Below are 16,866 nucleotides of genomic sequence, written 5' to 3' on the forward strand. Positions count from 1 at the left end.
AGAGCCTGTGCTCCGCAACGGGAGAGGCCACGACAGTGGGAGGCCCGCGTACCGCAAAAAAAAAAAATTACTAATATTGAGCACTCATAATTGCCAGGCCCTATTCTGAGCACTGTTCATGTTAACTCATTTCCCTCAAAACCATATTAAAGTAGGTAAGCTTCTTACCTGGCAAGTGAAAGAGCCAGAATCCAACTAATTTAAGTAAATTTCACTCTTTCCTTGGCCTTTTATAGTTGCCATGCTGGAATGGGTTTTTTTTTTTCCAAAAAAAAATTAAGAGTATAGCACAACTTGAGAGTGGGGGACTTCATGGTCAAGCAGTCCCAGCCCCTCCACCAAGCTGTTTTATGAGCAAATAACCACTCTATCAGAGGGCATCACTGCCTCTAAGAGGAATCAGCTGCTCCTTACTTCGCAATTAGCTGCTTCCCTGAAACTCAAACATCTCTTCCTGCCAGCAAGGCCCCCCTAAACTGTGGGCGCTGGGAGTAGTAGCTTCCATTTCCATGCCTGAGAGCTGTGGTTCTTGAACCTTGGTGGAAAAGCTAGGCACCTCAGGCAATTATTAAAATGTGTATTCCTGTATCTTTTTCTCGGAGAGTCTGATTAAGTGGGTGAAGGGTGGAGCCCCAAATTTTCATTGTTTTTTTAACTAGGCTGTCCCAGTATTTCCAGTGCCAGTGATATGCACACTTGATTGACATGATACACAGTATCTGAAAGTCCTCACTGCCACCAGTTATTGCATGGCTACACTCATAGAAATGGTCATGTGATTTGAAGTAAGTAACCTTGCCAACATTTCTTACCTATTTTTAAGAGGTCAAATGACCCTGCGCTGTGTGGTTCAACTCCATAAATATTGCCACAGTTTCATCACTGGCAAGATCTTCAGGTCTAGAGATCACTTTGACTATTTCATCTAGGTCATTTATTCTTTAAAATGAGATATCGTCATCGATTAGTCAATTTGAAGCAAGGTGGGTGGTCATGTACAAACGCCTGCAAAAAAAAAAAAATCCCACCAAAATCATATATATGAATTTAGTCTCTTGATGTATTCTGTGTACCACCCAAACAGTAGACTTAGGAAACCAGAACCCCCACCCCCACCCCAGAGAGTGTCTTGCCCAAGAACACACTGACAGAAGAGCCCAGAGGGTCCCCTTGATGAGACTTCTCCCACCAACGCAGCAGGAAGCTCTGAACCACCTGGTCTGTCCCCTGCGTCATCAGTAATTCACAGGTGATGGGAGGCGGCAACCATGCCTCCGTAGCAGGCTGGGCTCCAGTCAAAATCTGCTCTCCCACGAACGCAGCAGGAAGCTCTGAACCACCTGGTCTGTCCCCTGCATCATCAGTAATTCACAGGTGATGGGAGGCGGCAACCATGCCTCCGTAGCAGGCTGGGCTCCAGTCAAAATCTGCTCCTGAGCGCGAAGCACTTGAGAGTTGCACAGCTGGCCCCCAGCACATGCAGAGTCAAGACGAAGATAAACCACGTGGGATGGTACTCTGGGTAATACGTAAACCCTTCCTGTGACCTGCAGGGCTGTAAGAACTATCCTTTTTACAGAGGAGATGTTTGTTTGAGGCTTAGTCTGTATGTAGCGATAAAGTTTAAGTTCAGTTAGAAAATCATTTCTGGAGGAAAGGGGAGTGTGTTGATATCTAATCAATATTCCTGCATATTGACTAGATGACTTAGCCGCCAAGGTTAGATGCAGAGAACAATTATGTCCTGACTCTGTAACATAGGGCTTAATTCCAGCCACACTGCCTCCCAAACAAATCTTCCCTGTTAGTGGGTACCAAGGGGGCAGGACCAAAAGTCTAAAACTCTACGACTAATTTAAAATGTATCAGAATTCAGGGGGCGTGGGTTTGATTCCTGGCCAGGGAACTAAGGTCCTGCATGCCTTACAATGTGGCTAAAAAAAAAAAAAGAGTATAATTTTAGCGCTTGCATTTCCGTCAAGAAGTTTACAGGGGCTGAGCAAAGGGCTCAGAATAGTGACCAATCCATGTGTCCACCCCATCGATATTTGCCAAGATTATTCCTATTGTGAATCTTATTACATAATAAAAGACATTGCAAAGAAATTATAATATGGCTGAGCAATGAACAGAACTGAAGTTTGAGAATGAAGATGTTTATAAGGAAGGAAAAATATAAAAATAAAATTCATTAGAATTCAAGGTGGGAGTTAGAAGCAAAAATTACTATTAGAATACTAACCTGAAGTATATACGTAGGTCCAGCTATACACACATACGTAAATGATTATCAACATAACTTAGTTGGTACCAATCACAGTGGCAATCGGATTCGTACATGTTTGTATTTAACGGGCCAAGTTCTGAATACGCTCACGCCATGGCAATAGTCCTTGTTTGGACTTCACTCTGGGGAATGGCATTTGAGTGGCTTTTGCCTTGTTCAGCCATAGCAGGTTGCGGGCTTGGCATTCAGGGTCAGGCCTGGCAGGGCCTCGTCTGTAGTCTGTGGTCTGCTGCTCTGTGCACTAAGCAGCGGTGAGAGAAGGTAGTTTGGGGAGATTCCGTCACACTTCATTTGGAAGTCAGAGTTGTCTCTGTTGCAGTGAAGGCTGATGGTTTGGATTTACTTGTGTTCCTACACTTTTTTTTACCCAACTTTTGAATTGAAAAGCAAAGGTCTGATGTGTAACCCAGGTAAAAAAAAAAAAACCTCCCTGATTCAGAGGCCCAAACACGTTTCATTTATGTGAGGAGCTGATCGCTTTGGCAACTAATTTTCAGAGAATCCAAAGAAAGGCATTTGTAAACAGGAACCTATTATTACAAGAATTCTCATGCGCTATTCACATTAATAGGCTATTGAGAAATGGCTTAAGGGAGAAGAAGTCCCTGCAGACCCAGGAGGGCCCAGTACATCTTTGAATTTGTGCCTCACTCCCTTCTGGGGCGGCAGCAGAGATGCCATCCAGAAAGTCCAGGGTTTCCGAGTGGAAATGGGGCACCCAGGAAGTCTAGTGTGCCACGTACTGCGTGCCGGGGGAGGTATGCATGCGTAAGCTGTGGAACATGCCAGGTCCCCGCCCCTGCAGCATGGGGGGGAAGGCACTAGCCTCCGCCAGCAGCCACGCCAGCGCAGAATAACATCTCAGGTGATCCTGAGCAGCAGCTGAGCTGTAAGTGGCTTTCTCCTGCTTTAGACTCTGTTCCTTTACTTTCCTTGCTGAGCTGTCTGTCTGTCCTCGAAAAGTCAAAGCAAAATGACTTCATTGTTTTTGAGGCTGCTGCTATGTCAGGTCCTAACAACTCTTAATAATGAACAGCAAGAGACCGTGACGATGGTCTCACTGGGCTTTCACTCACCGGCCTCTGTTGTGATGGTCCTGACAGGGCTGCGGTGCGTGATCACGCATGCAAAAAGGCAGCACCCGTCCAGCAGGACGGGTTAGCAAGCTGCCTATCCCTGCTTCAGTCTTTGCTCTCACGGATACAGGAAGGAGCTGTTTCAAGGTTTCTGAGTGGAAGGAACAGGGCAACCTGAAATGGACAGAGGCAAGGAAACCTTTAGCCTTCCTAGGAGGGGCAGTGAGGTCTAGGGTGAGAATGGGCTCTGAAATCAAACAGATTTGGTCTCAGAATCCTTGCTTTGTTGACGGACACCCTGTCCAAGAGGCAGACTGTCACATCGCTGTTTCCCACATTGTAAAAGCGGAAATAGTAACATCTACTCTATAAGGTTGATAAGAGGATTGAATGAAAATATCCGTGTAACGTGTAGCACAGAGTAAGCAGTCCGCCTCTTTATAAAACAGTAACTAAAATCTGCTTTCCGTCACAGACAGGTCAGGATCAGGGAGATGGGCCCTCAAGGTTAACCAGTTCCCTTTCAGAAAGACTGTGACAGCACAGATCCAGTAGCTTCTCAGCACCCATGGTAAAAGCATAAGAATCTACGGGCTGATAGAAACGTACGTGCTTTACGTATCATCCTCATTGGAAGTGGCAACGAATAGCAACAGAGGGGAGAGAGTAATCCAGATAGCACACAACTACACGCATGCTCAGAGCATAGTGCCTTGTGGTAACAGCGTACCTGCCATTGCTGGCTGCGCAAACGTGAGTGCAACTTGACAGTTACTAATATCTACTCTAAACCGACTGTGCAACATATTTTGCAGAGGTAACTGAAAGGACTTTGATACCAGTAACTAGGTGAGCATAGAGAAAGGAAGTTGAATATCTTACAAGTCCTGTTCACATTCTTAATAAAGGGAGCTATTTCAGATCCAGCGTCAACTTGTAATAGATGGATCTAGGCAGCTCCATTCACATTGTCTTCCCAAAGCACCAAAAGGAGCTACTCTTGCTTTGTACAAAGAAACGTTAGCATTTTACATATGATAGCTCAATTTAACAAAAGCACTCCGAAGTGGGCATGACTATCCTCATTTCACAGATTAGGAAATTGAGTCTCAGAAAAATGAAGTCACCTGCCTGGGGTCACACATTCCGCTGTGCAGGCAGAATGCCACACCCTCTGAGTCGGGTTTGCACTAAGCCCCGGTGCTCTACTCACCAAGTGTAAGTCAGTCTTGTCCTACTCCCTGTAGAGAAAGGAAATGTATGATTTTCCCAGCTTCAGAGAAAAGATGCATACAGGAATACTGGCGAACAAAGAGCTTTGAGGATGGCCATTAACGTGCCAGGCCAGGGAAGGGTGAGATGGAACGATGAACCGCATTTGCATGAAGGCAGGAGGCGTGAGCTCAAGCCTTAACATGGCTGCTTCCTTGCTGGGTGGTGCTGCACCTCTCAGAGCCCAGTATCCTCACCTATAAAGTTCCCTCTCCTCATAGAACTGTTGTCACCATCAACACAATAACATAGGTGAATCTGCTTTCCTGTTTGTAAGGCTCTAGGCAAATGTCAGTTGTTACCATGGGTCAGTTAGTTTCACTTCCACCACTGACTTGCTCTTGAATCTTTGGAAATATTTCCTGAGCCCTGAACCTTCTCATCTATAAACTAGAGCTGATGATACAGCAGCCTTCAGTAATACCCTTCAGCAGCCGTTCTCACACTTCATTGACCTAGAATCTTTTGGCATGTTGTAAAAACATGTTCCCGAGTCCCGGCACTTATGATCTAGCATGGCCGGACGGAGCCTGGTAATATTCATTCTTAAGAAGGACCCCATCTGATTCTGATGTAGATAGGCCGTGATAACGCTCTGAAACATGCCTCCCTGCAAACTCAGCGTTACAAAGAACCGTGGTATCTGTGGGTAAAGAACTTGACCAGGGTCACCTATAAGTCAGCAAGTCCTGATACCTGGATCCTGTCGTTCTGACCACACGACTGGGACTCGAGGGAACATCAAAGCTCTGTCCTGGTCACGGGGTCTCCATCGATGGTTTGATTCCAGAGTACGCAGCTGAAGCTGCTGGCACTCCACAGACCTCTTTGAGTGGCTAAGTGTCATGGCCTTTTTCCTCTTCCTCCACAGACACATTTGCAAGCAAAGTGGCCGCCACCCAGGACCAGTACGCAGATGCGTCCATAGGTAACGTCACGGGCAGCAACGCAGTGAATGTCTTCCTGGGAATTGGCGTGGCCTGGTCCATCGCTGCCATCTACCATGCAGCCAACGGGGAACAGTTCAAAGTGTCCCCTGGCACGCTGGCTTTCTCCGTCACTCTCTTCACCATTTTTGCTTTCATCAATGTCGGGGTGCTGCTGTATCGGCGGAGGCCAGAAATCGGAGGTGAGCTGGGTGGGCCCCGGACTGCCAAGCTCCTCACATCCTGCCTCTTTGTGCTCCTGTGGCTCTTGTACATTTTCTTCTCCTCCCTGGAGGCCTACTGCCACATAAAAGGCTTCTAAAGGAACAATCAGATGTAGTAAATTTATATATATATATACATATATATACATAAAAAATTATGTATAACGAACAGAAGAAACTGACATTTGTCATGTCCACTTACCTGCTGATGGAATCCAGCTTCACGAGCAGACTCTGTACTAGGGCCGGAGTGAGAAGGCATCACCTCCTGTTCCCAGGGGCGTCGTCACGTTGAACCAGGCGTGGAGGCAGGGCCATCTTTGCAGCTCAGCCTCTGAGGGCTGTGTTCTCCCCGGGTTCATAAATCGTAAAGTCTTTGATTTGTTTTCTGTTTGTTTTTGCTTGTTTGGGGGGTGGGGTTGGGGAGGTAGTTGATGTTAGGTTTTTGTTTTGGTTTTTGGGGGGAGGATCAGGGTTTTTGCTTCTCTTGTGGGAGGTGATGACCAATCTAAATGCAAATGGGTTTGGGGTAAAAATGGAAATCATTACGATAACTCTCCCTTCCCCCAAGCATTTAAAAAATTATTTTGGATTAAGAGAGGAAATGGGCATGGAAGAAGAAAGAAGCATGTCTTCACCATATAACTAAATTGCATGCGCATCTCTGGGATGGGAGCAGAGGTGAAGCTGCCTCCAGGAAGAAACATGGCAGCTGGAATGGAGCCCAGAAAAGTCATGGTCCTAGATAGAGTCTGATAGTGAAAGATAGGCCTGGCACGCTTGTTCACCAGGTACAGGAACATCGCGCCTAGATTCCCAGGAACATGCAAAACCCTTTTTATCTCTTTAGCACTGGACTGTGATTAGGAAGGCCCTTATATTCTGGTGTTCCAGCCCTGCTAACCCCCCAGACGCCCCCATCCCAACCCTCCCGCTCACCTCCCCTCATACAAACAGGAGGAATAACCCCCTTCCAAAAGCACATCATCCTTTTCCACTTGCATCAGTGTGTGTCCCAGTCCCACGTTGCTCTTGCCTGGGATCGCCCGTCAGTTTTGTTTGCAAAAGCATCCATGGCCTGCACACTCCTGTTCCAGTCATGACCGAACATCTGCTCCTCCTTCATGGGCCTGTTTGGGAATGTTGTTGTGATACCTGTTACACAGTGCATGGATGAAAAACAAATACAACAAAACCAAGCGTCTCTGTACATAGTAGAGTATAGCACATACCGTTCTCCCATCGGGCAACGTTGATTGATGGGTCGTTGAAGACATACGTGAGTTTTCTTTTCACCTGAGTTGTAACTTTTGTGTTGTTATTGAGTTTGATTAGGGATAAAAGGAGAAAATGGCTTATTCATGGACCTGCATGTTCATTTCTAAGAAGCAATAACTGTCACATGGGAAGTTAAAGCTATTGAGAGGACAGTAGGCAAAGTATCTTCATGGAAAATTAGCCACTTGGTACACATCAGAGCCTCAAAAACTCACCTGTTGGTTCAGGAAGGCCAAGGAGAAGGGCATGTAGAGAAGGGGATGCGTTAGATGTGCCTGAGCTTTGAAAGCTTCCATTCCCACAACACCCCTGCCCCCAAAGTATTTATTTCACATCTTCTCTGTCTGGCACAGGCGGTAGATCGTGCTGGTTTGTTCATTTTAGTTTTGTATGTAAAAGGCAATTTGGAGCCCTGTTTCTTTCACCATCCAGACCCCTCTGATTGTATCTGCAGTTCCTGAGGAGGAAAGAAGCCGTGGTGAGCAACAGGCCTTTAAAAGTGTATCTTCTCTACTTAGGACTAAGGAGGAAGCAATTAAATGGGATGATGAGTGCCTCCCAGGAGCATTGCCCTGGGAGATTTTTAACGCTGGAAAAGGAATGGCTCTTTCTGTTTCACAGTATCAGAGAGGGTGGATAAACCCAACATTCCAAAGCCATGAGTCCACGAATGAGGTATAAATGGAATGACTGAGGTGCCCTCTCAGACACTTCTCTAGCCATAAAGAATCCCAGGCCGGAGACACCCCTAAGCCCTCTGTATTGATTCAAAGATCCTTAACTCTCAACAATTTTAATTTGTATTTTCTTCCACTTAATCATCAGGCTCATTCATCATTTAATAAACATTGGGTGACCGAATGAACAATTAAATGCTGGTTACCCACTCAATATGCCAGGTACTGTGCTACCTCCTGGGGACTAAACCATGGACAAGACAGCCCAGATCCCTGCCCAGAGGGGGTTAACGCAGTCCCATGGAAACAGTCTGATCTTAGGAGAAAAACACAATTCTGAAACCCTCTTGTCTAAACATCTAAGATTGTCTTTAACTGAGACCGTATAAGGCATAGGGTACGAAAAGCAGTCTATGTATCCTTAGCCCGTCTTGCAGATCTGCACATCTTCCCATTTTAAACCAAGCAAGGCAATTGTGCTGGTGATCCAATCACTGAGAAGGCCCAGTTAACCCCAATTTTTATCTTTCTTGGACAGCAGTGCTTTTCTATGCCCCCCACGGCTCTACAATTTCTCCTATCTCTTGGAGCCTCACCCCTACCTGTCATGGCCCAACACACTGGTGGCCTAACTCCTTTGAGGGCAAACTCTAACCCTTTTTTTTTTTTTTTTGAAGATTTATTAAATAGAAGGCTAGCCTAGGAACACCAAGTAAACTGTCAAGGGATATGAGTTGTTGAAACATTAGAAAGACTTTGCCCTCCTTTCTAGCCATATTTGGAATGTTAATAATCCCACAGCAAATTTTCACAAAGGACTTTAAGAAATCCTTGCCGTTGGTCAACTTCAAAGCTTTTTGGTTTGTTTGTTTGCTTTTTAAATTTTCATGTTTTCGAGACAATATGATTCTGGTTGTTCAGGGTTGTATTAGGAATTATAGTCGTGTAAAATTCTTTTGTTTGATTATTTTGTGTGTATTATGCACAGCTTGGGGGGGAAGTGCACTAATTGTGCTGTTCCTTATAAATGGTACACACTATTGACACAGACAAATAAAGTTTCTAATTGTTTCTGATTTAATCACTAGCGATACAGCATATTCTGTATGGAATGTTTTCTCTCTTCTCATTGTCATCTACTTCATCTTTTGCTTTCATGTTTTGAAGAAATAAAGACCGAAAAGGTATTATTGTGCAATTGGTATCCTCATCCAAAAGAAAGAAAATAGATGCCCAGTATTCGACTTGGCAAATGTCAACCCTTTGGTCACGCATTGTTTCCTTTTAATGTCCCAAAGGAGCACAGGGTCAGAATATTGAGATAAATGATACTTCATGCATCTCATTGTCTTTAAATTTTTCTTTAGAATTCCTCATATTATTCTTTAGAATTCCCATATTATATTCATATATGGTCATACACAGAACACTTTCCTATGGGAAGGTAATTTTCTTGGATCAACAATTAGTGTGTCTCCTGGGACCCAATCTTTGGTTTAACACAGAATGAGCAGCCAACGTCTACTTCTTTAACAGCAAAAGGAATAATTCAGTGACCAGAGTAGCCTTGCCTGTTGAGCAACTCTTCAGCAAAATGCCGTGGCCCAATGATTCTAACCTCTTATAAGCTAATTTTATTCTTTCAAAGATTCCGATTCAAGCCTTCCACCAGGGAAGGTTTTATGGAGCTTTGCTTTTGTGGCTCACAGCATAAACACACTCAGTTTTTTCTTCTTATAATTTTTGCTTACAAAGCATGCTGTCTTCAGTTCTGCAGCTATTCTGATAGGTGGCTCTCGTCCACAATGAGACTTCCTGATGCAATACCCTCCCCCGCAGCGGTCTCACGATTAATAAAAGATCATTGTACACATGCTCTTGTCCACGAGGGCCTAGATTCATTGTTGATTCGACAGCCCAGGGCCCCTGCTCCTCATCTGTCAAAGTGAGATTCACCAGTTGGGCTGCTTCCATCTGAGAACATTGTGGGAGCAATCAGAAAAATAACACGTTTCCTCTGGTAGATGATGAAGCCCTCACATTCTCTAATGGTGACAAAACTTCACTATCTCAAGAATGTAAATCAACTCCTTTAAGACTTCTTTCAGTGTTTCCTGGCTCAAGATGGGTAGTTTCTCTTTGATTATGGTTTTCTGTCTGTGTCTGATTATGGGCAGTTATATCCAGAGCAAGTCATGAGTATAGTTTCATAACTTCAAGAATACCTGGCCATTTCATGATCAACCATGTACGACACTGGATCTTACAGTGACCTAAAAATGGCACTTGGCTTTTGTTGTAGTAATCACTGCACTTGGCCAAGACATTCCAGCTGTTGGTAAAATTGAGCATTTCAATTGATAAACAAGCACAGGATATAGAAGAGACATACAAAAATCACATTTCTCTTACAAAGAAAGAAAGGTGCTGTGATGAGTGGCTTCATGAACTTTCATTCAGATCTACTTACAGATTTTGGTAATGGATTGCATTTCTGCTCTTCTTTCCAACCATTGTGTTCTTATCACCTCTAGCCACATTCATTGTCTTCCACCCAACATACGTCAAGTGTTGGTCGGTCCTGATGATATTTCACCTGCAAAGATAGCATAGGAAGGGGAAACAATTGTAAGAGACATTTAATTTTTAGAACTTAACCCAGCCATGGTTAATCATCTCCCAAAGCAGAGAATGTCTTACCTATAGGAGGAGCAACCACTAAGTTGGGGGGACTCCCAAGGGAGAGAGTGCTTCAGCATTCCAGCCAATGAGAAATGGGTGAGTATCTAGCTGTGACTTTTTCCCTGCCAAGATATCCAAACAGATGCATTCAGAGGCTCTCCCAATTTCCATTTTGTCAAAGGTCCTCTCATTGACTCTCCTATGGGACTTTTAAATCAGTGGTCATTGTATAAATTATTTTCATTGATTGATTGATTTGTAGAACAGAACATAACTTCAAAAAAGCAATATAACTTTGTAGTTAGAATTATGACCCATGTCTTGACAGGAAGAATTGCTTGCCCAGAATTGCCTGGTAATCAATGCAGTATTTTACAGATGCTTAACCTGCTCACATTCTTTAAAATCATGCAGTCTAACCTTTTTTCGAAGATCCAGAGAGGTGTCCCCTTGGGAATATGCAATCTTAACCTTTTTTGTTCCCGATTTCCAACCTTTGTAGTTCTTCCATGGCTATTCCCATCATATTCATTACCCTTAGTAGTGTTTACTATTACCTCTCAACAATGCGGAAAAGGCTCATACTAAAAATACTCTGGTCATGTTTTATTGAAAGTGAACTTGTTATTGGAAAGTCAAATATAATGATGTTCCACCTGGAAAACAGGCGTCAGACAGTGGCATCTCTATAAATGTTTAGGACAGGATTGGACCCTACAGCTACACACTGCAGCAGCACTGTTCATTTTGTTCCTCTCTGGATCACGTGCTTCATGTTTTAGTGCCCACCTACCTAGCCTTTTATTCTATATATGTATGCAGGTATGGGTCGAGGATAAAGACCCCCACGTACATCTCCAAACGTGAAGTGTGTAACCATAGAAACCCATCATATATAGCTTCCATGCCTCCAAGAAACATGAGTGGATCAAATGCTTCTCTGTAGTTATTACATTCATGATATGCAAATGGTAGGGAAATTCACATTAGTAACCAAACACACCAAGAGAGAAATTAGCTAACGTCAAAGTTACTGAGTCAATTTTGACAGTTAATGCAGAGCCCATTATTTTGGGCTAATTTGTTGACTGCAAAGAGATCTACCTACCCAAATCCAGTAGTGTAGAAGGGAATTAATTCACTAGAATGATTATACAGCCCTCTGTACTGGAAATTGTTTATTCGCCTGGAAGGATATGGCCCAGAGATTTTCAAAGACATTTCCCCTACATTCCCAAGTTGAAATAACCCACATTTAATTTACAGCATTTGTTATTAGACTTCTTAAAGCCACATGGTAGAGCAATAGATAAATTCTCCAAGGAGATCTTTCCTAAAAACATGATCCTAGGTTTGCAGTGACCCATCCTCCAGTGTGAAGATTCTGTTCTCTCCAAGTGGAAGGAACAGTTTCTCTTAAATGTATACCAAATATATAACCATTTTCAAACAATTTCACCTAAAAAGACTACATTATATAAATATTTAAGATAAAGCTGATATGGCCCATGTGTCTAGTTGTGAGAAAAATAATTCTCTACCTTCTTATACTCAACATTAAAATTTGTAATTTCTTCCCAAGGAAGACATCTTAAAAGATTTTCCATTCTCATGATACTCATATAATTAAAGAACATGGCTAAAATAATGATGTGGGTGAGAATTATCTATGTGCCTGACAAGAACATATTTTAAAATGAGAGAATTAGCCAAGAGAAAATTGTTAAGATCTCATCCCAGGCTACCCTTGTCTAAGATATTTGAAAGCCGTTATCCTTACAGAAGATGGATTCCCAGTTTTTAGAAACAACAGTACAATTAACACTCTCATTCTCAGTGTTTATATGAAAATCAAAGCTGAGCATGCCTAACCTTTGGCTTTGGCAACCAAAAAAAAAAAGGATGCTTCTGGCACACGTTTCTATACTGCTGAGTTACTTTGTGTAACGCACTGGACTTACACAGGTGTCTCATAAAAATGCCTCCAATAATTTCTACCCTCTTTTTTTAAGCCATGAAGATTCTAAATTTCACAACATAATAACTTGATCATTTCATTTATAAAAGGCTGATTCTATTTTGATGTTATTTACATTTCAGAAATAATTTGAATATTTAAAATAATAACACATCAGATGGGACATTGAGCTGGAATCTAGCCCAAATAAACGATAAAGCTCAGACAGACCTATCAGTAGTTAAAAGGCTTGTGAAACACTGACCTTTTCATGAACAGCAAATAGAAATGCTGTTTTCAACCTTCTTTTTACGGAAAGTTGCCATTTCAACCAGTGTAAAAACAAACAAGCAGAAAGATTTGAAATGCTAATTTGAAATGATTTCTGTGAGTATCAGATACGGTTTCAGAAGTAAATCTCCTCTATCCCATCTCTTCCTAGAGCATAGAGATACATAAATACAAAAATAGATGATGTATGTCAAAGAACTCGAATGGCATTTTCAGATGTCTAGGATTGCCCTGAAAGCCCATGTCAGGTTGGTGTTCCTTTTTATCAGATCTCTTTTATAAATGGGAGAAGGGGGGCGGGGGGGAGACGTGGAAGGAAGCACATTCCTGAATTTTTTTTTTCCTTTTTAGTTAAAGATGTAAATTCCAAGTTGTTTGAAAACTGCTTAGAATACTGTTAATTATATCTATCCTTCTAAAAACATACATAGATTTTTAAAAGAAAGAAATTCATTTTTTCTTTCCTCGTTTGGCAAGCATTTCTGATGAAAGTTTCTGGATCAATTAGGGCTCCTTTCTGACTTTTCCAATTACCCTCTGTCTTTTGGGGGGCTTTGAATACCGCTCTTGAAAAAAAGTCCTCATCTAGGTCAAATCCTGGGGGATTAAAAGGATGAGAGTCTATATTTTCCTGGAAACATAGCACTGAGCAGATCAGCCCCCATACATTAGTTGATATTTTCTAGAACTGTGTTTTGGCGTGTTGGGACAAAAGGAATGGGACTCCCACCTAGTTTTGCCACAAATACCTAATCATCTACTGACATGTAGGTTCTCCACTAGCTGTAGTTTAGCTTAGATATTCTCAACTAAACCCACCCTCAACTCTCATATACACTGGTTGTCTTATCCTTAGTGTTTTGCTGCCAAGATCTTACTAACAGGCAAACTAGCCCTTTCAACCAGTTGGTACGTGAGATTTCTCCAAAGGGAAGGATGAGGAATGTGTACAGAGTGGGGTGTGATGTTCATGCCAAGTCACTGGAACCTATTTAGTCAAATGCTTCATTACATACTGGACTCCGTTTGGGACACTTACTATCAGAAATATTGCAAGGACTTTATTTTATTGATATTGCATCAACTAAACTTTTGTGGTATTGGATCTAAGCAAGGGATGGCATCATGCCAAAACATAAAGTTTTTTTTGTTTTGGGGTTTTTTTTTTTTGCGGTACGCGGGCCTCTCACTGTTGTGGCCTCTCCTGTTGCGGAGCACAGGCTCCGGACGCGCAGGCTCAGCGGCCATGGCTCACGGGCCCAGCCGCTCCGCGGCATGTGGGATCTTCCCGGACCGGGGCACAAACCCGTGTACCCTGCATCGGCAGGCGGACTGTCAACCACTACACCACCAGGGAAGCCCCTGTAAAGTTATTTTTGTTAGCTACATTGTTATTGTTACAATTTGCAAGAAAATAATGTCTGATATTTCCGTCTAAAACTCTAAGCACAGGTTTTTGCTGCCATCAGCAATCGGATAGGAAATTTGACACTCTGAATCTTCTTTGAGACAGAGGATGCCGTAGTAAATGTATATGGGAGGCTTAAAATATTCTTGATATTCTCAGGTTGTTCTCACAGACTCTGCATAGATTTACTTTTCTAAAACAAATGAGTATCTTTCTCAACAAAATGGATCGGGAATTTTCCCAATTAGCACCCAAAGAACCTGTGAGCATTAGGTTGCATCAGTGGCTCTACTTCAGTGCCCCCTTTTCCTACTTCTGACTCTTAAGCCCTGTGCATCTTTCAGAAACAACTGCGGACAGTGAGAGAAAGCCAAAAAAAAAAAAAAAGAGTTGTCCTCCCTTTCCAAAGGAACGAAACCTGCTTCTTCTCTTTAAAACTGTGACTGTTTCAAATGTTTAATATTAAACACAAAACCGAGAGAGATGCTTTTAAACGCCAGATCTGAAGCAAAGATTGCATTTTTGCAAAGCTGTCAGGAGAATTTATGTTGATCATTGAGACATGGGATTTACTAACATCAGTACCCAACCACTGCCCTCCCCCATCCCGTTCATAGAGTATCTAGAGGCAAACAAGCAGTCAGGCAGGGGAGACGGATCACTATTAATATCATAATCACACCACCATTTAGTCACTAGATGGCATCAGGAAGTAGGGAAATAGATGGGATCAATCCTAGTCCTTGAGCCAGATCACCACTTTGCTCACCCCCGTGCTGGATATATATGGTCTATGAACATTAGAACAATGCAAGAAGGATTGTTTTCACTTGATGGGAATATTACCTGCAGAGATTCCTTTCTGCTCTGAGCCAGCATGTTGTGTTTGACTCAAACCTTTCCAAACAGTCATGCAACTCCATCACATACTTGTTGCCTGCTTGGAGAGTGAATCCCTCTCTCCAAACTGGTTGCCATGGAACGAATTTTTTAAAACACTGAGAAAGCAACAAACACTTAAGTATTGGACCTAGTGGTGAGGAATCTAAACTTGCATTTTTTTCTTTCCAGCCAATGCACTGACACTCCAACTCTAAAAATCATTTCATTAGGAAAATGAAAACAATAGTTGCTTTGTCATTGTTCACAATTAATTGATACCTCTTCAGAGCTTGAAGCTTCCACTAACCAAAAATGAGATCCATGGGCAGTATTATTATGACTCTACCCAAAGACTAGGTTTTTTTTTGTGAAGAGACCAGAATTGATTTCGGTCCCTTTAAAGCAACAGACAAGATATTTAATAACATTTGAACACAATGAAGAACATTCAGCACATGCTGCTGGGTTAGAGGAGGGCTGGGCTTCTGACAGCCTCTCTTAATGTACTGCTTTTCCACCTAAGGTTTTAGCTGTCATGGCTCCCAGTGGAATATTTCCCCACATTTATTCAGTGGGAAGGTACTGACACAGCTCCAGAGTCTGCCTTCTATTTCCTAATTCTCTCTGGAGAAACAGCCATTCCAGAGCTTGTGATATAAAAGGAAAAAAGAAAAACAGGTGCCTCATCGGTTGATCGAGAAGTTTTGTACAAAAACACAGACCAGGGCTTCCCGGGTGGCGCAGTGGTTGAGAGTCCGCCTGCCGATGCACGGGACACGGGTTGGTGCCCCGGTCCGGGAAGATCCCACATGCCGCGGAGCGGCTGGGCCCGTGAGCCATGGCCGCTGAGCCTGCATGTCCAGAGCCTGTGCTCCGCGGCGGGAGAGGCCGCAGCAGTGAGAGGCCCGCGTACCGCAAAAACAAAAACAAACAAAAAACACAGACCATTCTGATTGTCTCCATACTGACTAACACTGTACTTACTAAGTGGCTTTGTTTTAAGTGACTGCAAACCACACCAAAAAGAAAAGGTTTGAGGAAATATTTCCAACCCTTAATCAAAGGTCCTGTCACTTTGATGACAGGATATCAAATGTCACTTTATCTTCCTGCCTAGTCCTCGCAAATCAATAAGGATTGAAAAATGCAGAAAGTGTTTGGACAGTACTCACAAATTCAAATTCAGATCTGGAAACTGGAGCTTGATAAGTACCAACTGACAAATTGCCCAAGAAAGAGAATCAGAAAGAAACCAAAGAGGGCCAAAATTTACAAGTCTGTCCTCCAAGATCATTGACTTACTGGATACTCAGTTAAAACTTCTAAAAAGTCATCTATAGAGCCAAGGCAGTGGAACAATTTTTAAATCAACTATCAGAGTCTATTTTATTTTTTCAATCATACAATTCCATAAACCTCAAACATTTCTTTTGTGCAGAGTATTATACCAGGCACCCTAAGAAAGTATGAAGAATTCAAGACAAGTTAATTTCAAGAAAATTAGCACTAGCCCTGAATGTAGTCAGGAAGAGTCCAGCTATGGTACACTAATTAAATTAAACTTCCATTTCGGTCTAGAGACGTTTTATCAGTTTAAGACTGCTAAACGGAGCCGTTCTGAAAAATATCCAGGAACATTCCTTTAATAGAAATAGAACTGCTCATTTTCTTAACTTCACATTCTATCTTTCACCAACGAGATAAATGGATACAAACTCAACTAACATCTCCAGAGTCTACAGTGCACCAAAGCCCGTGTGAGACTGACATACAGTCTTTTGTTTCAGCGTTTCAAGTTGGGATAAACTTGTTCCAGAAATAATTTGCCTTTCCATTCCTGAATTTTTTTCTACTGGGTGTGGATATTAGTTCATCACTGAATTTTCTTAACTCTGCCTAATGTTCT

At 42.6% G+C, this 16,866-nt stretch overlaps 1 protein-coding gene across 15 annotated transcripts in view; it reads left to right on the top strand.

The window, feature by feature from the left end:
- SLC8A1 (solute carrier family 8 member A1) overlaps positions 1-6,126 on the top strand; it is a 409,922-nt gene extending 403,796 nt beyond the window's left edge. For 8 of the 15 annotated variants that reach the window (XM_079940657.1, XM_079940647.1, XM_079940656.1 and 5 more), the window contains one exon: positions 5,507-6,125. In XM_079940657.1, the coding sequence (XP_079796783.1) occupies positions 5,507-5,883 (377 nt within the window). In that variant the 3' untranslated portion in view covers positions 5,884-6,125. Of the gene's footprint in view, positions 1-5,506 lie in introns of all 15 variants that reach the window. The other 7 variants (XM_079940652.1, XM_079940646.1, XM_079940644.1 and 4 more) reach the window with 3 other exon arrangements.
- Positions 6,127-16,866: the final 10,740 nt, after the last annotated feature.

This window comes from Stenella coeruleoalba (assembly GCF_951394435.1).
Source record: "Stenella coeruleoalba genome assembly, chromosome: 13".
NCBI lineage: Eukaryota > Metazoa > Chordata > Mammalia > Artiodactyla > Delphinidae > Stenella > Stenella coeruleoalba.